The sequence below is a fragment of the Hoplias malabaricus genome, chromosome 7, assembly GCF_029633855.1.
Source record: "Hoplias malabaricus isolate fHopMal1 chromosome 7, fHopMal1.hap1, whole genome shotgun sequence".
Taxonomy (NCBI): Eukaryota; Metazoa; Chordata; class Actinopteri; order Characiformes; family Erythrinidae; genus Hoplias; species Hoplias malabaricus.
The window spans coordinates 45,276,637-45,301,591 of NC_089806.1; the positions used below are offsets into that span (position 1 = coordinate 45,276,637).

At 35.1% G+C, this 24,955-nt stretch overlaps 6 protein-coding genes across 8 annotated transcripts in view; all 6 read left to right on the plus strand.

Moving 5' to 3' along the window:
• The first annotated feature begins 2,765 nt into the window (after positions 1-2,765).
• Positions 2,766-3,785, plus strand: LOC136702432 (trace amine-associated receptor 1-like). The gene has a single exon (XM_066677487.1). The coding sequence runs from the start codon at positions 2,766-2,768 to the stop codon at positions 3,783-3,785; it is 1,020 nt and encodes a 339-aa protein (XP_066533584.1).
• Positions 3,786-4,628: 843 nt separating this feature from the next.
• LOC136702109 (trace amine-associated receptor 1-like) lies at positions 4,629-7,849 on the plus strand. 3 transcript variants are annotated; one of them, XM_066676997.1, is made up of 3 exons: positions 4,629-4,733; positions 5,227-5,342; positions 6,564-7,849. In XM_066676997.1, the coding sequence occupies exon 3, from the start codon at positions 6,573-6,575 to the stop codon at positions 7,602-7,604; it is 1,032 nt and encodes a 343-aa protein (XP_066533094.1). In that variant the 5' UTR covers positions 4,629-4,733; positions 5,227-5,342; positions 6,564-6,572; the 3' UTR covers positions 7,605-7,849. The 3 variants fall into 3 exon arrangements, with proteins under 3 accessions (XP_066533094.1, XP_066533092.1, XP_066533093.1); XM_066676995.1 differs by having other exon boundaries at positions 4,681-4,768; XM_066676996.1 differs by lacking the exon at positions 4,629-4,733 and adding an exon at positions 4,779-4,818.
• A 1,405-nt stretch (positions 7,850-9,254) lies between these two features.
• On the plus strand, positions 9,255-10,617 carry LOC136702416 (trace amine-associated receptor 1-like). Its single transcript, XM_066677464.1, has one exon. It carries the CDS (start codon positions 9,255-9,257, stop codon positions 10,284-10,286), a length of 1,032 nt encoding a protein of 343 aa, XP_066533561.1. The 3' UTR covers positions 10,287-10,617.
• A 2,600-nt stretch (positions 10,618-13,217) lies between these two features.
• On the plus strand, positions 13,218-14,252 carry LOC136702503 (trace amine-associated receptor 1-like). The gene has a single exon (XM_066677594.1). The coding sequence runs from the start codon at positions 13,218-13,220 to the stop codon at positions 14,250-14,252; it is 1,035 nt and encodes a 344-aa protein (XP_066533691.1).
• A 3,596-nt stretch (positions 14,253-17,848) lies between these two features.
• stx7l (syntaxin 7-like) overlaps positions 17,849-24,955 on the plus strand; it is a 300,211-nt gene continuing 293,104 nt past the window's right edge. Inside the window, exon 1 of the mRNA XM_066676999.1 lies at positions 17,849-17,970. The gene's annotated coding sequence lies outside the window, so the exon portion shown is untranslated. The remainder of the gene's footprint in view (positions 17,971-24,955) is intronic.
• Positions 22,249-23,450, plus strand: LOC136702108 (trace amine-associated receptor 1-like). Its single transcript, XM_066676994.1, has one exon. The coding sequence runs from the start codon at positions 22,249-22,251 to the stop codon at positions 23,281-23,283; it is 1,035 nt and encodes a 344-aa protein (XP_066533091.1). The 3' UTR covers positions 23,284-23,450.

Genomic DNA, 24,955 nt, shown 5'->3' on the forward strand with positions numbered 1-24,955 from the left:
TAAATTTTGAGTAAACACACTCAGGTCTAACGAGTCCCTGAGCTCAGAGAAGTGTGAAGACAAGCCTAACACCTTTAATGATCTTTTTATGAGGTACACATCCCTCTTGTCTCCTCTGAGACACTCCATTATCTCAGTAACTCTAGAGTTTCCAAAAAAAAGTTTATTTCAGCTGTGGTAGAAACTTCATGTGTATTCTTAGCTAAAAGACCTTAATGATAAAGACTTTAAAGATTATATTATTACTGTCACTACAAATCCACACGTTGTAATAATTAACACTGCAGGAGAAACGCATAATCTGTGCAATTTAAAACATATAAAAATTAATGTTTTGTCACTTGTTTCTTCAAAAAAGTTATTTCACAGTAGAATGAAGTAGCATTAGTCGAGTACAATGCTCATAAACTCAGGAGTGGTGCACATCACGTTTAATGACCAATGACATATGTTTGCATTTATATTTCAATCCAATTTAATGTAGAGAAGTTTTATTATGAGTCATTCTGAACTAGTTTTATCGCTTCGTTTAATTTGATGTCCTGAGTTTATGGCCGATACACTGGACTTTTTCTTTGTCGTGCTGCTGAGCAAAGCACTTTGAAACAAATACCTATGCTCACAGACCACTCTGATTCAGGAACGGCACTAAAGAAGAAACTGCTGTAGTGCTTGTATAATGTAGTCAGCATTTTTAAATTTAAGATCTTCCAGTGAATAGCTGATGGGCCTAGACTTGGTCGAATGAGTGAAGACTGTATAAAATTTACATTTTTCAAACAGAAATGAGCTTTTAATACTTCAGTTTAAACACACTGGGGCAGTTTTCTAATCAGGGATTAAGCCTAGTCCTGGACTATATTCTCCTTTCAATGGAAGATCACAATTTAAAATGTTGTGTGGTCCAGGACTAGGCTTAATCCTTGTCTAAGAAACCACCCCCAAAAGTTTCTGAACACGTGCTAGAACATAGATTTATTCTGAAACGAAGACATTATGATTTCCTTCTTCTTTATTGTAGTAACAGTCTCTACGCTTCTTGGAAGGCTTTAAGCTGACTGTTAGAACATTGCTATGAGGAACTGATTGCAGTAAAATATGCTAAAGTGAAGTCAGATACTTAAGCACCTCAGACACCACTCAAACTCATCCCAGTGGAACTGGATGTAGCTCCATCACTCCAGAGGACACAGTTCTCCTGGTCCACCAGGGGGCACAACAGCTTTCTACCCCACTCTGCATTGGACTTGGTGACCTCATTCTCATATGAGGTCACATGACTGCTCTAAAGTCAGTCTTTGTTTCTATATAGATCATACAAACACTGTGTGTGTTCACAGTTGAATGTATGTTTGTAAATTGGTAGTCTATAAATGTTTGGATATGCACAGTAGGTAAACTTTCCCTTTAAAGTCATAGTAAAAGCAAGACTAGTGTGTTTCGATTGGGATCCTCAGGTTCTTTGAAGGTCTGAGGGTCATATTGTGAAGATAAGAGCTTGCTGACCCTCACAGACACAAATTCTGTAACCTCACGCCACTGAGGACAAGGACAAAGGACAAGCTTTTAACCTGCTCTCAGAGATGTGTGTGTTTGACACTGTGTATGTGTGTAAAAAAAAACACAGATTCTCCAAGACCTTTAATCCCCCTCATTTTTAATGAATTTAATTTAATGAGGTTGTGTTAAATAAACTGGAATTTCACAAAAATAATCTTGAAACTTTAAATTAAAAATAAATAAATAAATTCTTTATGGTCAACTGGGATTGAGTTTTATTTACATAATATATCCATTAGATTAAAAAAAAACAATATAAAAAATGATTAAAAAACTATGTATCTTATAGTAGCAGTATAAGACGGTATATTAATATTAGGTCTGTAAATCTGTTGTGTGTTTGTGTGGATGGTCATCTCCACTGGGAGAAAAGAAGACATTTGTTAGGGACTTCTGGGATAATAGGCCTGGGCATAATGACCTGGTCTGGGCCTTAAAGGCCACTGGGACCAGAGAGATTAGGAATTAATGTGAGTTTCTGTGAGGTTGGTTTGGGGATATAAACAGGACACATTTTTTCTCTGTGTTGGACAGTAAACCTTGGCCAACAATTTGGGGTAAGACTTTGAATATAGACTTGTAGGTCCATTCATTTTATCAGTGCAATTTCTTCACTTTCAAATATAACTGAAGTTAGTGCTTTATGTGTATGTATGTTTTAAATGAACTTTTTTAAACTTTGTACATCTAAATATTTGCCACATTGGTCTACTATTAAAATGTTATCATACACTGTGCTTGCGGAATTTATTTATTTTTAATTATATTAATTATTTTATATTAACATAAAATCTTTCTTCACCATCGACAGGTACAACTCTGGATTTTTCACCATTTTCTGTGTTCTTTTTCTTTTATTTTTTTTGTGGCAAAATTGTAAAAGCTGTTCTTTCTCTCCAAAACAATATCTTTAACCTCAATTTTAAAAATGACTAACATTGTATATTCATTCATTCATTCATTCATTGTCTGAAAACACTTATCCAGTTCACAGTCGCTGTGTATTGTATATTTAAAATCTTAAAATATTCAACAGACACAATTTTATGAATAATTTATATTAAATTATCATGTGTATGTGTGTGTGTGTGTGTGTGTGTCTGTAACTGGAAGTTTTATCTCTGTCTCTGTCTTAATGAAAGAATAGTTTTTCTCATTATGTCTTTGCAGATTTCAGTTCAACCCTCAAACATCTGGACCTAAGAATGAACTCGAGCTTATCTACAATTGTAAGCATCGCTCCTCTTTGCTATGAATTTCTGAACGGGTCTTGTCCAAAATTGATCTATCCGCTTTTCCTGAGGGTGCCGCTTTACTTGTTATTCAGTTCTGTAGTGGTTTTAACAGTATTTGGCAATCTTTTTGTCATCCTCACCATTGTTCATTTCAAGCAGCTGCACATGCCGACTAACTACCTCATTCTTTCTTTAGCTGTGACTGATCTTCTCCTGGGTGGATTTGTTATGCCTCTTAGCATGGTACGATCTGTAGAGACTTGTTGGTATTTGGGTACTTTATTCTGTAAAATACACAGCAGTGTTGACATCACACTGAGTACTGCTTCTATACTAAATTTGTGCTTTATTTCCATTGATAGATACTATGCTGTATGTCACCCACTTCTGTATCACAATAAAATTACCCATTTTACTGCACTGATAATGATCTCCATTTGCTGGTGTGTCTCAGCTGCAGTTGGCTTTGGAATCATATTCTTAGAGCTAAATATTCTTGGAATTGAAGAATTTTACTACAAATATATTTTCTGTGAAGGAGGCTGTGTACTATTTCAAAGTGTAGCCTCGAGCACTGCTTCCTCTTTACTTTCCTTCTATTTTCCAGGCCTTGTGATGCTCAGCATTTACATGAAAATATTCCGTGTTGCGCAAAAGCAAGCTAAATCCATCCATGACTTCAAAAGCAATAAGCAATCAATGTTGAGCAAAGAAGAGAGAAAGGCTACAAAAACTCTAGCAGTGATAATGGGGGTGTTCTTATTGCTCTGGACACCATTTTTTCTCTGCAATGTCATTGATCCTTACATAGGTTACTCTATACCGCCAGTGTTTTTTGATATGTTTGTCTGGATCGGGTATCTGAACTCAACCTGTAACCCCATTGTGTACGCTTTCTTCTACAAGTGGTTTAGGAAGGCACTTAGCATGGTTTTGTCAGGTAAAATATTTCAGTCAGGTTCGTCAAGAACACCTCTGTTTTCACACTGAATAAAAATGATAGTTCTTCAAGTAAAAGTGGTAATTCACCAGGAAAGGAATTCCACATTTTTTTTTTTACATTTCTGCTAAGATTTCAGATTGTTTTGGTATGATTTGGTACATTGCTGGGAAATTTACCTGTTTCTTAAATCATAGAGGTGACAGAAACCATAAGCTACAAAATATAGTCACTTTATTTATAGCTCACCCCAAAGTTTATTAGGCATATTTAAGCTTATTTTTTGTCACCCTTGATTTTAATTTTCAACAAATCACCTGTTTCTTTGAATATTCACTTTTTTTTTTAAATATATTTGTAAAAATTAAAAATACGATCTGCAAGAGATGCATGGTTTTAGTATTGAATTAAGACTAGTAACTCTGTGAAGGTTTAAATATTTTTTTGAACACATTGTACATTTTAATTTGTTTATTTTAACATTTTCATATAATAAAAAAAATAAATAAAACCTTAATGCTTTTGTGTTGGTTATAGCTCAGAATATTGTACAAAATAATTACTACATGAGAGCAAAAAATATTAAGTGTAAATATTGGTGTTATTCTCAGGATATACATATAAATTTGCAGTACTGATTTGTTTTTCTAATGTATTAACTATAGAGGATTTGTACACTGTAACTATCCATTTTTCACAAATCTTTTTACATTTTAAAATTTAGGCAAGATTTTTTTTTAACAATATCCCTAAAACTCTGTGGTAAAATGACCATTATTTATTTTACATATTTGTAATTACACATGTAGGCATCCATTTCCTGCCAAGCTGGGTGATACAGACAAAATGGCGTACCCAATTCAAAATCGACAATCTATAAAACATTCAGGCGGTAACGCTTATTTCAGCAAATGAGTTGTTGATCTGTGAAATTACTCATCACTGATTAACCAATCAGAGCCAAAGCTGCGACTCTGGCGGGAAGCTGGGATTCTGAGGTAAACCGTTAACGAACACTCTTCATATTTCTGAGGTAAATCTGTCGTTAAATAATTATTTTCACAGAATACGTGTATTAAACGTGTGCGTACACTCAGTATAATGTGTTCGTACTTTGTTTATATATCTTTGTGTTGTGCATTTCAGAACATACGTTTTCACAAACGTTGGATATTTGTTTTTCGGTGGGCCTAAGTGGTGTGTGTGTGTGTGTGTGTGCATACGTGCGCGCCTGTGTGTGTGTGTGTGTGTGAGAGAGAGAATATGAGGCAGTTAAAAATCTCCAGGATTTTGCAACTATATTCATGAATATTCGTTAATAATATTTACAATGACTAATAAATAGCTTTTTATTTTAATTTTGGCACCTTTTACATAGCCTAACTTTTTAAATGTTCATACCATTGTAAAAATGTTAAATGAATTAATAAAATAAAATATTCAGGTGAAGTCAAACTGTTTTATGTATCAGCTACATATTTGTGTTTTTAGGCTGTGGTCAGGCGGCTTTGATGGGAAGCAGACTGACCGCCAAAGCAACATAGCGCAGTTTCTGCTGCACTCTGCCTGGAGGAGTAGTGACAGACTCCATATTCTCCCTATAACAGGTCAGTGAAGAATGATTTTTAGGAACTCGTTTTAAGGTAAAAATTCTACCTGGTGCTCCGTTAAAGTAGTCACGTCACAGAGAGACCTAGATGGTTGTCTTATCAATGAAAACCTTATTCAAAAGGGTAACTTTCCAGGAGAAAAATATAGCAGAATTAATGGAAGTCATTGTAAAAACGTTTGAGCATTTGAGCAAAGAAAATGAGATTAATTTGTTTAATTTGAGATCTTTTATTGCTTGTTTTAATTTCAGTGCACCGTTCAGATGAATAGGTTCAGAAACATGAGTTAGTTTCCATCACTAGTTTGTAGGGAAAAAAATATTGTATGTACAAAATAGTAATTTTAAAGGAGAAGGAAAAAACCTAAGTGCAAGTGAACATGAAAAACATTAGCCTATATTCAAGGTAACTGAAGCACTTCTGCTGGTCTACATTGTTAAAGCTCTGTTAAAATACACTGGAGATTGAGAGTAATTATACAGCAGTTGCAGAGAAACCAAAGAAACTTCATAAAACCTCCTAAACAGAATAAGTAGCCCAGAAGGCCAAAAAAAATGTATATACTGTAATATACTGTTTTATGAACAATGCCAGTCTGGAATTAAAATTCAAAGGTGAAGAGGAGAAATGATTGACTGTGATATGGTGCATCATTCATTTATTCATTTATTATCTGTAAGCCTTATCCAATTCAGGGTCGCGGTGGGTCCAGAGCCTACCTGGAATCATTGGGCGCAAGGCGGGAATACACCCTGGAGGGGGCTATGGTGCATCAGTCACTGCTAATTTAGGTGTTTGTCACTGTTTTGAGGTGGTAAAGATTAGTGTATGAACAGCTGAGTATCATCGTCATCGTCATCATTGCCATTTAAATGCACTTCATTAACTACAACATAAAACGAGTATCGAGGGAAATCTGTGAACATGTGATTTAGTGAAAAGTGTTGGTGTGTAGGACTATATATGAGACATGGCTCATCTGCTTTTTCGGTCTTGCCCATAGGTAAGGTGTAGTCTAAAACAGAGCTCATTTTACAAAGATATATCTTGTGTGTGATTGTCAAGCTTTAATTTCCTGAGGTAAAACATTACAGTTGTTATGTGTTTAAATATTTGCATTGCTTTAAAATGACCTTTATCACAATTTCAGGTCACAGTTTTGGTAATTTCCTGGAGTTTTTTAAAGCATAAATTACAGTGTGTTTATTTCACTACTAGGAAAGCAATATGGGATACAAAACAACTCCCAACCAAACTGGGATGCTGGACAACCCTCCACTCTGCTATGTATCTCTGAATGACACGTGTCAAATTGTCTATCCAAAGAAGGCTCAGTCGCTGCTTTATTTTTTATTTTCCTGTATTTCTGTTTTTACTTTTTTTGGGAATTTGTTGGTGATCATAACCATCATTCATTTCAAGCAGCTGCACACATCGACAAACTACCTCATTCTTTCTCTGGCTGTGGCTGACCTGCTTGTCGGAGGGGTTGTGATGCCTCCCAGCATGCTACGCTCTGTGGAATCATGTTGGTATTTGGGGACTTTTTTCTGTAAAATTCACACCAGCCTTGACGTCACATTGTGTACGGTTTCTATTCTAAACTTGTGTGTGATTTCTGTAGACCGATATTACGCGGTGTGTCACCCTCTTCTCTACCAGAGCAAAATAACTCTAAATACTACTCTGTTTATGATAGTTGTATGTTGGACACTCTCTGCTGTTGTAGGATGTGGGATGATCTTTCTACAATTAGGTATTATAGGAAATGAACATATTTATTATAGCAATGCTGCTTGTGAAGGAGGTTGTATTATTTTTATCAGTAAAACTGCAAGTGCTGTGATCACAATGCTCTGTTTCTACATCCCTGCTGTGATTATGATCAGTTTATACATGAAAATATTCCACATTGCTCAGAAACAAGCACGCTCAATTCAGAACAGTCAAATCAAGTCTTCTCAGCGAGGTCACTCAGTGGGTAAGACTGAGATAAAGGCCACCAAAACATTAGCCATTGTCATAGGGGTGTTCCTTCTCTTTTGGGCCCCTTTTTGTGTTTGTGAGTTTATTGATCCCTTCTTAGGCTACTTAGTTCCACCAGTTTGGTTTGATGTCTTTGCTTGGCTTGGCTATTTCAACTCTACGTGCAATCCGATTGTGTATGCTCTGTTTTACCGCTGGTTTAGGAAATCATTCAGAGCTATTCTGCTGGGTAAGATATGTCAGCCTAATTCATCCAGATTAAAATTGTTTTAAGTCCAAATGTAATTTTATATTCAAGTCCAAATCATTTTCACTCTGCTGATTAAAGGCCACATAAATGTGCCAACAATTTTGACTTTCACTGGATTAAAAAAGAATAGAATAAATAAGAATCAGTCTTCATAAAACATGGTAATATAAATTAGTTATAATTAATAATAATATATTATTAAGCCTGTGACTTAGTTCTAAGTGCTGGTCCTGACTGAGTTTTAAATCATTTCACGTCATGTTTCAGATGCACAGTGAACTTTATTACAGCTGTTTATTCAGAACGTATTAGTTTTGTGAATGTCTTGTTGTTTCCACTAATCATTTCATTAAATCTTTTTTTATCATATTTTAAAACCAAAATGGAGAATATACAACCTAATTAAACACCACTATTGGGAAGATATTATAATAAATATTAAATTAAACGAATCAAAATGTCTTGCATCATTGATACGTATCACAGCCCAATTATAAAAAACAACATAACTTACCTGATGAGGGTTTTTTTATGGAAGGAATAAAGCAGGAAGATAAATATGGTTTATATCCATGTATTTTTGCTCTTTATTAAAGATAAATTGTAAATGAACAGGGCTAAAATATTAAAGGAAATTGCATAGTAATAAAGTTGAAAATGAATGAGTGATGAACATATTTTGGACACATAATTAGATGTGTTCAGATGATTAGTTTCAGAAACATGAGTTAGATTTTCCATCATTAGTTTGTAGGGAAAAAAAAATATTGTATGTACAAAATAGTAATTTTAAAGAAGAAGGAAAAAACCTAAGTGCAAGTGAACATGAAAAACATTAGCCTATATTCAAGGTAACTGAAGCACTTCTGCTGGTCTACATGGTTAAAGCTCTATTAAAATACACTGGAGATTGAGAGTAATTATACAGCAGTTGCAGAGAAACCAAACAAACTTCATAAAACCTCCTAAACAGAATAAGTAGCCCAGAAGGCCAAAAAAAATGTATATACTGTAATATACTGTTTTATGAACAATGCCAGTCAGGAAATTAAATTCAAAGGTGAAGAGGAGAAATGTTTGACTGTGATATGGTGCATCATTCATTTATTCATTTATTATCTGTAAGCCTTATCCAATTCAGGGTCGCAGTGGGTCCAGGGCCTACCTGGAATCATTGGGCGCAAGGCGAGAATACACCCTGGAGGGGGCTATGGTGCATCAGTCACTGCTAATTTAGGTGTTTGTCACTGTTTTGAGGTGGTAAAGATTAGTGTATGAACAGCTGAGTATCATCGTCATCGTCATCATTGCCATTTAAATGCACTTCATTAACTACAACATAAAACGAGTATCGAGGGAAATCTGTGAACATGTGATTTAGTGAAAAGTGTTGGTGTGTAGGACTATATATGAGACATGGCTCATCTGCTTTTTCGGTCTTGCCCATAGGTAAGGTGTAGTCTAAAACAGAGCTCATTTTACAAAGATATATCTTGTGTGTGATTGTCAAGCTTTAATTTCCTGAGGTAAAACATTACAGTTGTTATGTGTTTAAATATTTGCATTGCTTTAAAATGACCTTTATCACAATTTCAGGTCACAGTTTTGGTAATTTCCTGGAGTTTTTTAAAGCATAAATTACAGTGCGTTTATTTCACTACTAGGAAAGCAATATGGGATACAAAACAACTCCCAACCAAACTGGGATGCTGGACAACCCTCCACTCTGCTATGTATCTCTGAATGACACGTGTCAAATGGTCTATCCAAAGAAGGCTCAGTCGTTGCTTTATTTTTTATTTTCCTGTATTTCTGTTTTTACTTTTTTTGGGAATTTGTTGGTGATCATAACCATCATTCATTTCAAGCAGCTGCACACATCGACAAACTACCTCATTCTTTCTCTGGCTGTGGCTGACCTGCTTGTCGGAGGGGTTGTGATGCCTCCCAGCATGCTACGCTCTGTGGAATCATGTTGGTATTTGGGGACTTTTTTCTGTAAAATTCACATCAGCCTTGACGCCACATTGTGTACGGTTTCTATTCTAAACTTGTGTGTGATTTCTGTAGACCGATATTACGCGGTGTGTCACCCTCTTCTCTACCAGAGCAAAATAACTCTAAATACCACTCTGTTTATGATAGTTGTATGTTGGACACTCTCTGCTGTTGTAGGATGTGGGATGATCTTTCTACAATTAGGTGTTATAGGAAATGAACAAATTTATTATAGCAATGCTGCTTGTGAAGGAGGCTGTATTATTTTTCTCAGTAAAACTGCAAGTGCTGTGATCACAATGCTCTGTTTCTACATCCCTGCTGTGATTATGATCAGTTTATACATGAAAATATTCCACATTGCTCAGAAACAAGCACGCTCAATTCAGAACAGTCAAATCAAGTCTTCTCAGCGAGGTCACTCAGTGGGTAAGACTGAGATAAAGGCCACCAAAACATTAGCCATTGTCATAGGGGTGTTCCTTCTCTTTTGGGCCCCTTTTTTTGTTTGTGAGTTTATTGATCCCTTCTTAGGCTACTTAGTTCCACCAGTTTGGTTTGATGTCTTTGCTTGGCTTGGCTATTTCAACTCTACGTGCAATCCGATTGTGTATGCTCTGTTTTACCGCTGGTTTAGGAAATCATTCAGAGCTATTCTGCTGGGTAAGATATGTCAGCCTAATTCATCCAGATTAAAATTGTTTTAAGTCCAAGTGTAATTTTATATTCAAGTCCAAATCATTTTCACTCTGCTGATTAAAGGCCACATAAATGTGCCAACAATTTTGACTTTCACTGGATTAAAAAAGAATAGAATAAATAAGAATCAGTCTTCATAAAATATGGTAATATAAATTAGTTATAATTAATAATAATATATTATTAAGCCTGTGACTTAGTTCTAAGTGCTGGTCCTGACTGAGTTTTAAATCATTTCACGTCATGTTTCAGTTGCACAGTGAACTTTATTACAGCTGTTTATTCAGAACGTATTAGTTTTGTGAATGTCTTGTTGTTTTCACTAATCATTTCATTAAATCTTTTTTTATCATATTTTAAAACCAAAATGGAGAATATACAACCTAATTAAACACCACTATTGAGAAGATATTATAATAAATATTACATTAAACGAATCAAATTGTCTTGCATCATTGATACGTATCACAGCCCAATTATAAAAAACAACATAACTTACCTGATGAGGGTTTTTTTATGAAAGGAATAAAGCAGGAAGATAAATATGGTTTATATCCATGTATTTTTGCTCTTTATTAAAGATAAATTGTAAATGAACAAGGCTAAAATATTAAAGGAAATTGCATAGTAATGAAGTTGAAGATGAATGAGTGATGAACATATTTTGGACACATAATTACAAAATATGACATTTATTGTTTTTTATTTGTTTGAAAAATAAGGGTACACGACAATAGTTTTAAAATCAATCAATCCGGTCAAACAACTGTGACATTAAAAACTAAAACAACAAATCTGATATGTTGCCAAGCAGCTAACCATTAAGATGCACCTTTTGAAAAATGACATTCAGTTAGGCAGAGTTTGTATAATCTCCACAGAAAAGCTTGAAATGAAATGGGACGCTGTGGAGAAATTTCACATGAGCTTATTGTCACCATGCTCAATGCCAAGCTTGGGCCAAGCAATGATCACATATTAAAGGAACACTAGGTAATATTTTTACCTTAAAATTACAGCTTCAAACCCATTGTGATGCTTCACTGAGGTTTATTAGGCCGAATAGGGCCTCTGTTATTGCTACTCCCTATTTAGCACTGCAGAAACTGCGCTGTGTAACTTTTGGAAGAGGGTAGGAAACCATAACCCCCCCCTCCCCCTCCCCCTTGATTACAGGACAGTGCTGTAAAAATGAATTGAACTCTGCAACTGTAGGAGGAGCCCAGGAACAAAAACCCCAAATCTGACATAGTGTTCCTTTTAATGTCCTTCATTCAAGTAGAAATGCTAGATGAGTTGATGGCCACAATCTTCAAACCGGTAATGTAAATAAACATCACATCAAAATGTATACAGTGCATTATGGCCAAATACCTTTTGATTTTCTCCTAGTGAAGCTGGACCATGCTCAAGGGAAGTAGAAAGAAGACATGCAGCAACATCATGACAACACCAACACCTCAGAGTTTAATGGCAAGCATTTCCCCTTCACTCCACAGCAGACGTCTGCATCCTTTTCTGTGAAAGTAAGCTCACTCTAAACAGCAAACACTGAATTACACAAAGAGGGCTACCCTTATTGCAGATGCCTTTACTTTTGAATAACTATCCTAATAAAAGGACAGTGCCCTGTGACGTGGGAATGAAACATGTTGTTTAGAGACTTTAAAATGACAGGACAGAACCAGCTTATTACATCTGAAATTATATTAAGATGTAGCTATAACATTGCTGTGATTTAAAAGGTGATTTTTTCAAGGTCATTCCACATGGATCCTTTTATTTGTAAAAACTTTTTGGCTGGGTTTTGTCCTCCCGACCACATGAAAATGGCATTATAGATAACTGAAAGCTGAGGTTTTCAAAAATGCTCTCCAAGGTAGAAACACTGGTGTCAGAGAGCAGAATCAGGCCGAATGCCTGCGTCAGCCATTGGTTCAAAGAATTTCTTGTAGCCAATCGGTTAGAATGTCGCTTCACCACGTTATAACTAATTTGCATAAAGTTGAGAAAATCTCAACTTGATGTGTCGCTGTGCTGCTTGCTGCTAAATCATGGCTACAAACCGTGTTCCTTTCATAGAAGATGACTGGATGCTTGTCGCTTTGTCGCCTGCTAGTGTTAATGCACAGTCAGGTGCCGTAGTGTTGGAGGTCTGTCTTTAAGAGGTACTATGGCCCCCTACAGGACTGACACAAGGATGCAGATTTCGTATCCATCTGAATGGGTGTATTTATAAATAAATATATAAATAAAGAGGAAAATCTCTGTTGTAAATAAAACTTGGTGTGTGTGGATGAGGCCTAAGTTTGTGTTATGTGGTTGTTGTTGTATCTTAAAAACAGCAAAGGAATCAAACTAAAAACCCTTAATGTTACAGAAGCATATTTATAATTCTTTAATCAAATTATGTTTCTGTAAAAACACATTGAACATGCTTTAAATGCTTTGACAGAATAAGATTCACATCAAGGATGGTCTAAAAGCCACCAGCTTCACAATTAAGAGCTTTTCTATTTTGGCTTACATCATAGCAAAAATATCAAGGGAAACCACGTGATGTGGTGCATGTAGTAAGCGATGATTTGTAAGATTATAAAAGAGACATCCTCCTTTTAATGTTTTTATTTTGCCTACTCTTTAAACAAAGGTGAGGCCTAATGCAGATCTCACAAACAAATGTTTAGTTTGTGACTGCAATTACACGTAACTTATATTGTGGACCTCAATTATTTGATTTTTTTTGTCTTACTAAATATTTTCATTGCAGATTATAAGACTGTAAATGTAAGTGAAATGGAGGAGAGTTTGCTTCTTTACCAGTCCTTAAAAATCTGTAAAATATTTTAAATAATATATAGCATTTATTTCAAATATATAAGGCTATGTAAATGTGTGTGTGTGTGTGTGTGTGTATATATACAAATATTTCATACAAAATGGGCTACAAAGCAACTCTCAACCAAACTCTGACACTGGAATTCCCTCCACTCTGCTATGCGTCTGTCAGTGGTTCGTGTCCAAAGATCATTTATCCTAAGGAAGCTCAGTTTTTGCTCTACATTTTATTCATATTTATATTTCTTTTTACATTTTTTGGGAACTTGTTGGTGATCATAACCATCGTTCACTTCAAGCAGTTGCACACACCAACAAACTTCCTTATTCTCTCTCTGGCTGTGGCTGACCTGCTTGTCGGAGGGGTTGTAATGCCTCCAAGCATACTACGCTCTGTGGAATCATGTTGGTATTTGGGGACTTTTTTCTGTAAAGTCCACACCAGCCTTGATGTCACATTATGCACAGCTTCTATTCTTAATCTCTGTATCATTTCTGTAGATCGCTACTATGCTGTATGTCACCCTCTTCTGTACCACAGTAAAATGACACCAAATATGACATTAATTATGATCACGTTATGTTGGGCCATTTCTTCTTTTGTAGGATTTGGGATGATATTTCTAGAGCTTGACATTCTTGGAGTTGAAGAATATTACTACAGTAATGTGGTCTGTGAAGGAGGTTGTAGCCTGTTTCTCAGTACAACAGCATGTACTGTGTTCACAATGCTCTGTTTCTATATCCCTGCTGTGATCATGATCGGTTTATACATGAAAATATTCCACATTGCTCAGAAACAAGCACGTTCGATTCAGAACGACCAACTGAAGTCTTCTCAGCGAGGTCACTCAGTGGGTAAGACTGAGATAAAGGCCACCAAAACATTAGCCATTGTCATAGGGGTGTTCCTTCTCTTTTGGACCCCCTCTTTTACTTGTGGCTTAATTGATCCGTATATTGGTCACATAACCCCAGGAGTTTTATTTGACTTCTTTACGTGGGTTGGATATTCCAACTCTACTTGTAATCCCATTGTTTATGCTTTTTTTTATAGCTGGTTTAGAAAATCTTTCAGAATCATCCTGTTGGGAAAAATATTCCAGCCTAATTCATCTAGAATAAAGCTTTATTAATTATTAGTAGGGGATTCAGTGAAAATTATTTTTCTACCCATAACAACACTACCTTTAGTGAAGAAAAATGCCCACAAATATATGCTGGTGTTCTGTACTGATATTATGATCTGAAACACAAACATAATGTAAAAGAATGAAGCAGATTTTAATCCTAATCATTCACTGTTGGCTCTAAACAAACGTATGTACTCTTGTCTTGTTAGCATTAACTATGGTTGGCTTATTCAACATCAACTAATCACTGACCACATGGAAACTAAAGCTATGTACATTATGCTGTTTGATACAAGACACAAGTATTACCGTTACCCTCATGCAAAACCTTAGTCACACCACATGGTTCACATAAATAAATGGTGTCACACTAAATTCTGGCCTTATTACTCACAAGCTAAACACACTTTTTCTGAAAATAGGTTGCCAATAGGTGCCAGTTGTAATGTATAAATTATTTATGCTTGTTTTTGTTTTATACTTTCATTATTTTATTCATGATCTATTTTTTTTTATTGATTTTTTTAAAATCTTTTTTACTATTTTACGTCTGGTTTATTCTCTTGGATCAAACTAATACAATCTTTAATTTGCCTTTATCTTATTTGTGTAAAATGATATAAATTCATTGTTTCATTTTATGTACAAACCGGATTCCAAAAAAGTTGGGACACTAAACAAATTGTGAATAAAAACTGAATGCAATGATGTGGAGATGGCAAATGTCAATATTTTATTTGTAACAGAACATAGATGACAGATCAAAATTTTAATCTAATACATTTAGAGTAAATGTAACATTTTAAAGGAAAAATATGTTGATTCAAAATTTCACAATGTCAACAAATCCCAAAAAAGTTGGGACAAGTATCAACGCTCCGTTCAGAAGCCTGCATCACTGATGGTATGGGGTTGCATGAGTGCTTGTGGCATGGGCAGCTTGCATGTCTGGAAAGGCACCATTAATGCAGAGACCTATGTTCAGGTTCTACAACAACATATAGACGTCATCTAGACGTCATCTCTTTCAGGGAAGACCCTGCATTTTTCAACAAGATAATGCCAGACCACATTCTGCAGCAATCACAACATCATGGCTACGTAGGAGAAGGATCCGGGGACTGAAATGGCCAGCCTGCAGTCCAGGTCTTTCACCTATAGAGAACATTTGGAGCATCATAAAGAGGAAGGTGACAAAGAAGGCCCAAGACGATTGAACAGTTAGAGGCCTGTATTAGACATGAATGGGAGAGCATTCCTCTTTCTGTCTCCTCTGTCCCCAGACGTCTGTTGAGTGTTGTAAGAAGAAGAGGGGATGCCACACAGTGGTAAAAAATGGCCTTGTCCCAACTTTTTTGGGATTTGTTGATGCCATGAAATTTTGAAACAACATATTTTTCCCTTAAAATGATACATTCTCAGTTTAAACTTTTGATCTGTGATTTGTGTTCTATTCTGAATAAAATATTAGATGTTGGCACCTCCACATTCTTGTATTCAGTTTTTATTCACAATTTGTTTACTTTCCCAACTTTTTTGGAATCCTGTTTGTATTATCCTGGCTACATTTAAAATGAGAGACACCCTCAATGTACCCCCAGTTTAAATAAAGGTGAATCAATGAATGAACGTTTTAAGGGGCAGCCATTGTGCGCACATATAACATACCGTATATAATACCCTCTTGTTAGTGTTTTTAAATAAATTATGAAATGAATGAATGATATGGGAATGCTTTGGAGCAGCTGCACACGAGCCTGAGGCATAAGAAGCTTTAAAGCTGACATAAGTAACTGAATCTGAATGTCATGAATTTTAATTATACACTGATGAGCCATAGCATTATGACCACCTCCCTGTATCAACTCTCACTGACCACACAGGAGCACTTTGTAGTTCTACAGTTACAGACAGCAATTTATCTGTCGCTCTGCATACTTTGTTAGCCAGTTTCACACTGATCTTCAAAACTCAGGACCCCCACAGAGCAGGTGTGATGTGGTGGTGGATCATTCTCAGCGCTAAAGTGACACTGACGTGGTGGTGGTGTGTTAGTGTGTGTTGTGCTGGTGTAGAGTGGATCAGACACAGCAGTGCTGCTGGAGTTTTTAAACCCTGTGTCCACTCTCTGTCCACTCTGTGAGACACTCCTCCCTTGTTGGTCCACCTTGTAGATGTAAAGTCAGAGACAGTAGTTCATCTGTTGCTACACAGTGTGGAGTCGTCATTCTCTAGTCTATTCTCAGTATAATAGTTGCACTGAGGGATTTAAATTCTACATCAGCACTGCTGTGTCTGATCCACTTGCACCACCGCCACACACACTAACACCACCACCACGTCAGTGTCACTGCAGCACTGAGAATGATCCACCACCACATCACACCTGCTCTGTGGGGGTCCTGACCATTAAAGAATAGGGGAAAAAGGGGCAAACAATATATGCTGTGCAACAGGTGGACTGTAGCATAATTGTAGACATCCAGCTCAACAAATTATAAGGTTGATGGACTATTCAAAATAATGTATATTCTTTTCTCACCAAAGTGAATTTTCTTTTCTCACCAAGGATCCAGTGGTCAAGGATTAGAAAGACGCTACTTCCATTGTCATAGATGTGTTTATCTTATTTTAGTTTCTTCTGTGAACATGTTTGGTTTTTTAAAAATGAAAATGTAAAGTTCTTGTTGTTTTACGTAAGTTCATGCTGGAAGGCATTAAAATGGTGACTATGCTGTATAACAAAAAGACAGCCGTGTATAATGTAATAAATGCTAAGTTTCATAAATCAAAATGTTTTTCTTTAATGATATATATGACAGCACAATAGAAACAAAAACTTAACTGTACATTAGTTAGATAAGGGTCACAGACAGGAGATGAATGAAATTTTAAAAATGATTAAAGAATCAGATCAGATATTTTTTGTTCATCTTAAAAATAAATTACGTTTGTGTCTTTTGGCTAACACTAACCTGAATTAATTAATGAATGAATTAATGAATAATTTTTTTTTTACATTGATAACATAACAGTGATATAATGGTAGAAGAGTCAAGCGGTTAACCTAGCTGCTAATTTTGCTACTTCTTAAATTCAGCAATCCATAATAAATTTTAGCTCTCTTATTTCATATGACTTTATATACACTGTTGCATATGTCCAAATGTTTATAGACACCCCTTATGATGAGTGAATTCTGATATTTAATGGGGCATCCATTTAGAAAAGAAAGGTATATTTTGTGTAATCTTCACAGAAAATAATTACAGTTAATTGTATGTTGTGGAGCAGGTCCACATGGGACTAAATTCACCATCCCCCAATGCTAAGTGTAAACTAGAGGGCTATAAATTGCCCCAGCAAGAGGCTGTGTAGCAGTGAAACTGTTTTTTCTGGGCTGGTGGAGTTCTGTCTAATATTTTTGGGACAAGGTGATGATAGAAATGTCCCAAAATTTAGTGTAAAGCCTTTCCAGAAGGGCAGCGTATAGTAATATAATCTTAATTTTAAACAAATTGTTAAATCAATAATGGTCACACACATTAGTCCTAATGAACATTACATTGTGTCTAAAATACATTTTCAATTTGTTCTAGTGGAGCTGAACCAGCTAAAAGAAGGAAGACATGCAGCATTACCACAACACTGCCATAACCTCCATGTTTACAGGCATTCCTTCTTCACTCCACAGCAGACTTCAGCATCATATTCTCCAAAGGTAAGACCATTGTAAACACCTAACACTGAAGACAAAGTGCTACAACGGGTTAGACTTAACAACAAACAATTAGTAGCTGCAGCTGCTTTACATTTGAATAATTTTGTAAAAACAGGGCCAGTTGTTAATTAGCTTACTCAGGACAGTTTCAAGTTATTCGACTACATTTAAAGTCCAGCGTAAATGAAAATCAAATAAAAAATTTTTTATCTTGTTGCCGACCAATCATCATTTCTCTAAAACTCCACTGCTATGTGTCACGGACGAGGGGCGGACTGACGGAGGTGGACACACTCGCTACAACACAGACTTTATTTACAAAAAGTTAACAAAACAAACACAAACGAACTGGAGAGCAAACACGAAGCGGGGAAAAAACAAGACTATATGAATGGGGCATGAAACGAGCAAGAGAAACGAAACAAACAATACGAAGAACATGCACGACCCAACAAAGAACAATGAACAAATGAACGCCCCCAGGAAGTGAGGGAAGGGGACTTAAGTACACAGACAGACGAGACACACCTGATACAGATAATGAGGGTAAAGGAGGCGGAACAAAGGTGGAGCTAGGGTGGAACCAGGGCGGAGATAGGAACAACAACAAACAGACAGAGCCATATGGCAGGGGAAAACAAACAGGATTGGGCCACGATGTGACACTATGAAGTAACTGGTTCAATCTTATACATTTTGAAAAGGGTGGAATAAGAGACATTATAAGGTAGGGCTGTGCCATATGGTATCGTTTGCAATAAAATTTTCATAATTTTTAAAATGATAAAAAATCAACATTGTGATACTTGTAATATTCTAACATATTTACTTTACAATGTCATGCAGTTACCTAGAATATGGCATACAGTCTTTACATGAGTCTTTTAGGCACAGTGAAGAATGGTGGAAAATGGCTCATCGGTTATTCAATAAACCATGTTATTGTGTAAAAAATTAAAGAAAGCTATTAAAACAGAAGGGGGGACACAACTAATCTGTTTCACCTCAAGCAGAAGCACTTGGTTGAGGACGAGGAAAATCCAAAATGCCTTTAGAATCATTCAGTGAGCTCTAACCCCAGCAACTAAACTACACTGACTCAGCACAGCTGCGCTTGTTTTATCCACTGCGAAGCTTTAAGGTTACTTTTCTATATAATTGTTTATTGTTTTACTGTTTATTTGCTGTTTATATGTATACACAATTTTCTGCACTTCGGTTGTGTGTTAGATTTATATGCTACATAATTTTTATACCAGATCAGAATCTTGGTAAGTTACTGTTGTTTACAAAATAAGCAAATGTTTACAGATTTTTTTTTGTCACTTCTTGAATGCTTTAAACTTTCAATTGTGATTAAAATAAGTACTTTTAAACAAATAAAACCGTTTAATACATTTTATATATTAAATATATTTATATTATAAATTCTATCTAATATTAATCTAATATAAATTATAAATATAATTAATTTTTATAAAACATTCATTTTGTTGCAATAGTGTGTTCTTGAAAATAATAAAAGTGTTTTTCAGTGTTTCGTCATATTGCCAAGGATATTGTTACTGCCAAAATGCCCTGAAATATCGTGATAATTTTTTGGACCGTTTTGCCCACCTCTAGTATAAGATTATGTTCAAAGAATTTCACATTAGACTGATTTAAGAATCTCACTGAACACGGAATCTTTTTTTTCTAGACATTGTATCTGAAAGATTGATGTCCCAAAGTACAAATTAGATGTCTGATTTGGGCTGAAAGTCATTAGGACAATTATGCCCAAACGAATGCCTTATATGGTATTTGAGTAAGTTAAATCATTCCCCCACAAAAAAAAAAAAAAAAAAAAAAAAAAAAAAAAAAAATACAGCACATTCAAATTAAATGTCTAGTTTATTTAAACTAATGTATCCAGAAAGGATCACTTCAGGAAAATGAGTTGAACCCTTCTTATTTAAAAACCAACTTTTCACCATCCATTTAAATTTCAATTTTGATGGGATAAAATCATGTCCCATTCTACAATTCTACATCACCTTGTTTTATATTCAGAAACATATCACGTTAAGAAACGTGTTTAGATTTCCAGTTCTTGTTGACTTTGACAATGACTACTAAAGGTAAGTACAAAATATTATTTTGCAGCAAAATAATATGTTTTTGTGAAGACATTTTTAAAAAGTAACAGAAAACCAATGAATAAAACAAACTAAATACTTTCAAAATTGAAAGTATGAATTCCAATCTGGCCATTCAGACGGTCATATTGCCACAGATCAAATATGCATGGGTTTTTAATACCACATATGAAAGTGGCCCAAATCTTATTTTAGAATGTCACAAACGAGACATCAGACCACTTTTAACTGCTGTGTGAACGTCGCCTTATTCTGGCTGACTGTAGTGTATCAGCTCTTGTCCTTTTTAATTTGAGGGCCTGTGTCTAGAAAGAGTTTGGTCAAATTGAACACAATGTTTGAACACAATAGTCTCAGTCCAAAAAAAATCAATATTGTGATACTTGTAATATTTTAACCTATTTACTTAACGATGTCATGCAGTTACCTAGAATATGGCATACAGTCTTTATATGAGTCTTTTAGGCACAGTGAAGGATGGTGGAAAGTGGCTCATCAGTTATACAATAAACTGTTATTGCGTAAGAATTTAAAGAAAGCTATAAAAACAGAAGGGGGGACACAACTAATCTGTTTCACCTCAAGCAGAAGCACCTAGTTGAGGATGAGGAAAATCCAAAATGCCTTTAGAATCATTCAATGAGCTCTAACCCGGCACAGCTGAGTTTGTTTTATCCACTGTGAAGCTTTAAGGTTACTTTTCTATGTAATTGTTTATTATTTTACTGTTTATTTGCTGTTTATATGTACACACAAAATTTTCTGTATTTCGGTTGTGTGTTAGATTTATATGCTACATAATTTTTATACCAAATCCGAATCTTGTTAAGGTGCTGTTGTTTACAACATAAGCGAAGGTTTACAGATTATATTTGTAACTTCTTGAATGCTTTAAACTTTCAATTGTGATTAAAAAAATACTTTTAAACAAATAAAACCATTCAATACATTTTATATATAAAATATATTTGTTATAAATTCTATCTAATATTAATCTAATATAAGGTTATGTTCAAAGAATTTCCCATTAGACTGATTTAAGAATCTCACTGAACATGGAATCAGTTTTTTCTAGACATTGTATCTGAAAGATTGATGTCCCAAAGTACAAATTAGGTGTCTGATTTGGGCTGAAAGTCATTAGAACAATTATGCCCAAACTAATGCCTTATAATGTATTTGAGTAAGTTAAACCATTCCCCACAAAAAGAAAAAAAAAAAAAAACAGCATAAATCTAATACATTCAAATTAAATGTCCAGTTTATTTAAACTAATGTATCCAGAATGGGTCGCTTTAGGAAAATGAGCTGAACCCTTCTGATTTAAACACCAGCTTTTCACCATCCAATTAAATTTAAATTTTGACGGGATAAAATCATGTCCCATTCTACAATTCTACATCACCTTGTTTTATATTCAGAAACGTATCACGTTAAGAAACGTGTTTAGATTTCCAGTTCTTGTTGACTTTGACAATGACTACTAAAGGTAAGTACAAAATATTATTTTGCAGCAAAACACCATATGTTTGTGAAGACATTTTTAAAAAGTAAAAGAAAACCAATGAATAAAACAAACCAAAAATCCCTCAAGTTACACAATACTTTCAAAATTGGACCAACTGATCCATCTTTGTTCAAACCTTTAAACACTTCTCAACATAAGGTAAGGAACACATACAGGACCGTCTACAAATCAGTTGATAAGCAATCCCCATGTGCCAGCAGCAGACCTTTTGCTATTTTGGTTTCATATAATTTACGTCATAGTGTCAAGGTAAGGTATGGTATCAAGGGAAATAAGCACATACTCAATGTGGAAAATGATGTTTTGTAACACTATAAAAGAAACATATTTCATGCTTTTTATTTTGCTTGTCCTTCAAACCAAGGTAAGATGTAAAACACACAAACAAATGTTCTAAATGTGATTGTACAATTACATATTATTTAATATATTAACATTAAAAACAATTTTATGTCTTATTAAATAGTTTCTTGCTTTCAATAATTTTGTTTCTATTCCAGATTTTAAGAATGTCTGAATATAATGGAAAAGACCTTAATTCTTGACCAGTTTATGTAAATATTTAATTTATTTTTAAAAAACATAGTTTTATTTCATAACTCGGAAAACAAAATGGGCTACAAAGCACCCCTTAACCAAACGGTGACACTGGAAATCCCTCCACTCTGCTATACATCTCTCAGTGGTTCATGTCTGAAGACTATGTATCCTAGGGAAGCTCAGTTTTTGCTCTATATTTTATTCATCTTTATATTTCTTTTTACATTTTTGGGGAATTTGTTGGTGATCATAACCATCGTTCACTTCAAGCAGCTGCACACACCAACAAATTATCTCATTCTCTCTCTGGCTGTGGCTGACCTGTGTATAGGGGTGATAGTGATGCCTCCAAGCATGCTACGCTCTGTGGAGACTTGCTGGTATTTGGGGACTTTTTTCTGTAAAATACACACCAGCCTTGATGTTACAATGTCTACAGCTTCTATTCTTAATCTCTGTATCATTTCTGTAGATCGCTACTATGCTGTATGTCACCCTCTTCTGTACCACAGTAAAATGACACCAAATATGACATTAATTATGATCACGTTATGTTGGGCCATTTCTTCTTTTGTAGGATTTGGGATGATATTTCTAGAGCTTGGCATTCTTGGAGTTGAAGAATATTACTACAGTAATGTGGTCTGTGAAGGAGGTTGTAGCCTGTTTCTCAGTACAACAGCATGTACTGTGTTCACAATGCTCTGTTTCTACATCCCTGCTGTGATCATGATCGGTTTATACATGAAAATATTCCACATTGCTCAGAAACAAGCACGTTCGATTCAGAACGACCAACTGAAGTCTTCTCAGCGAGGTCACTCAGTGGGTAAGACTGAGATAAAGGCCACCAAAACATTAGCCATTGTCATAGGGGTGTTCCTTCTCTTTTGGACCCCATTTTTTGTATGTGCTTTAATTGATCCTTTTATTGGTCATATCATCCCAGGAGTTTTATTTGACTTCTTTACATGGGTTGGGTATACCAACTCCACTTGTAATCCCATTGTTTATGCTTTTTTTTATAGCTGGTTTAGAAAATCTTTCAGAATCATCCTGTTGGGAAAAATATTCCAGCCTAATTCATCTGGAATGAAGCTTTATTAATTGTTTGTAAAATATTTTCCTTGGTAGCACTTGGTTCAAATTCATGTCCTTCTGAATTAAAATCCAATCAAATGTTCAGTGAAAAAATTCTCTGTGGCCAAAGCAACTTTTTATGTTATTCTAGTATACTCATATTTTGATATGAAAAACAGAAATTATAAAACAAAATGAACCACTCCTCTCACAGTATATGAAAAATTTAGAATCATGTGGCTGTTACATTTTCATTTGGATGTGGCTGTTACATGAAGCTTTGCTTCATTTTTTTGCTGTGCTTTTGACTGTTAATCTTCATTTGTAACCTCTCATTAAGGCACTGGTCACTACTGTTTTTCCCCACCTTTTCAGTATATTGCTACCATTATGCCCACCATTAAACATTTTGCACAGCAAATTTGGGGAGTTTTCCCAGACAGGGATTAGGCCTAGTCTTGGACTATATTTCAATTATGTAGTTGAATAGCAATTCAAAATGCTATGTAGAACAGGACTAGGTTTAATCCCTGACTGGGGAACCAACCCTTTGTGTTAAGTTAACATTTTAAGTGTTAATAGTGAACACTGCTTCTCAGGCTCAGTGTTAACACTAATGTTGATTTAACACTGATGGTTTTTTTCAGTTACTCTGGCTGCTTCTGCTAGCATTCAAATACTTGCATGGTTTAGGACCCCCATATTTATTTGAACTCCTGCATCACTGGTGTCTTGCTCAGATACTGGGATCCTCTGATGATGGTATTCTGTCTCCAGCAAGTGTATTCTTATCTGAGAGCCATCACATGCTTCTTAACACATTTTCCAACAATATAGAGCCTTCTTTTCATAAGTAAAATTGAGTGAACAGGGGACAGTTGATCACATGATATTGTAATTTGTTACTGCTAATGCATGCTGTTACAAAAGCTCTGTGTACCCATAATCAAGTAAATGCAACATTATGTATTTTTTTACTTGATGATGAAAACTTTTAGATTCTGAATATGCATATCAGGGTTGGTTGTCATATAATTCAGACTTTATAACCTCATGATTTTTTTTTTCTAAATAATTTAAACAGACTGTACATATTAAAGCATGTGATTTAACAATAGTTATTACATGAACACATGAATTGTGTCTTTGTGAAAACTTGTCCAGACCAGAGTGCTTGGTTTATTTGGCACAGTTCCCCTGCTTGGCTACAGGAGGTCATAGGTCTTGAATCTTGACTATTGAAGAATGTCATTACTTGGGACTCAGGGTGCCGAAACCCTGGTGTCTAGCTATTGTCAACACAATCAGGTGTTTAAGTAAATTTGCCTAATGTTGATTTTAATATGATTTAATTGAGATCATTTGATCAAGTATATTTTACAAAATGTTACTTTTACAACTCCTCTTTAATGTTTATGACCTAAGAGGGTTATCAGGGGACTACTATGAGCACATGACTTTGTAGGTGTGGGAGGGGACAGAATGTAAAAGTATTAAAGAGATATATCTAGTCCTTATATTTGCTTCACCCTCTCTATCACTTTTCTTGCAGAGGTAATGCATGACACAATTGTTCTCAAATGTGATTATAAAAAATTTTTGCTAGTGACATTCTCAAATTAACATCATTAACCCTAATGAAATGATGACAATTTTTGTGATTTTGAATGTTAATGCTTGCATTACTTAATTCCATATT

Excerpts from the sequence above, each read along its gene's own strand:
- LOC136702416 (XM_066677464.1), top strand. The coding sequence starts at position 9,255 with ATGGGATACAAAACAACTCCCAACCAAACTGGGATGCTGGACAACCCT.
- LOC136702109 (XM_066676997.1), top strand. The coding sequence starts at position 6,573 with ATGGGATACAAAACAACTCCCAACCAAACTGGGATGCTGGACAACCCT.
- LOC136702503 (XM_066677594.1), top strand. The coding sequence starts at position 13,218 with ATGGGCTACAAAGCAACTCTCAACCAAACTCTGACACTGGAATTCCCT.
- LOC136702432 (XM_066677487.1), top strand. The coding sequence starts at position 2,766 with ATGAACTCGAGCTTATCTACAATTGTAAGCATCGCTCCTCTTTGCTAT.
- LOC136702108 (XM_066676994.1), top strand. The coding sequence starts at position 22,249 with ATGGGCTACAAAGCACCCCTTAACCAAACGGTGACACTGGAAATCCCT.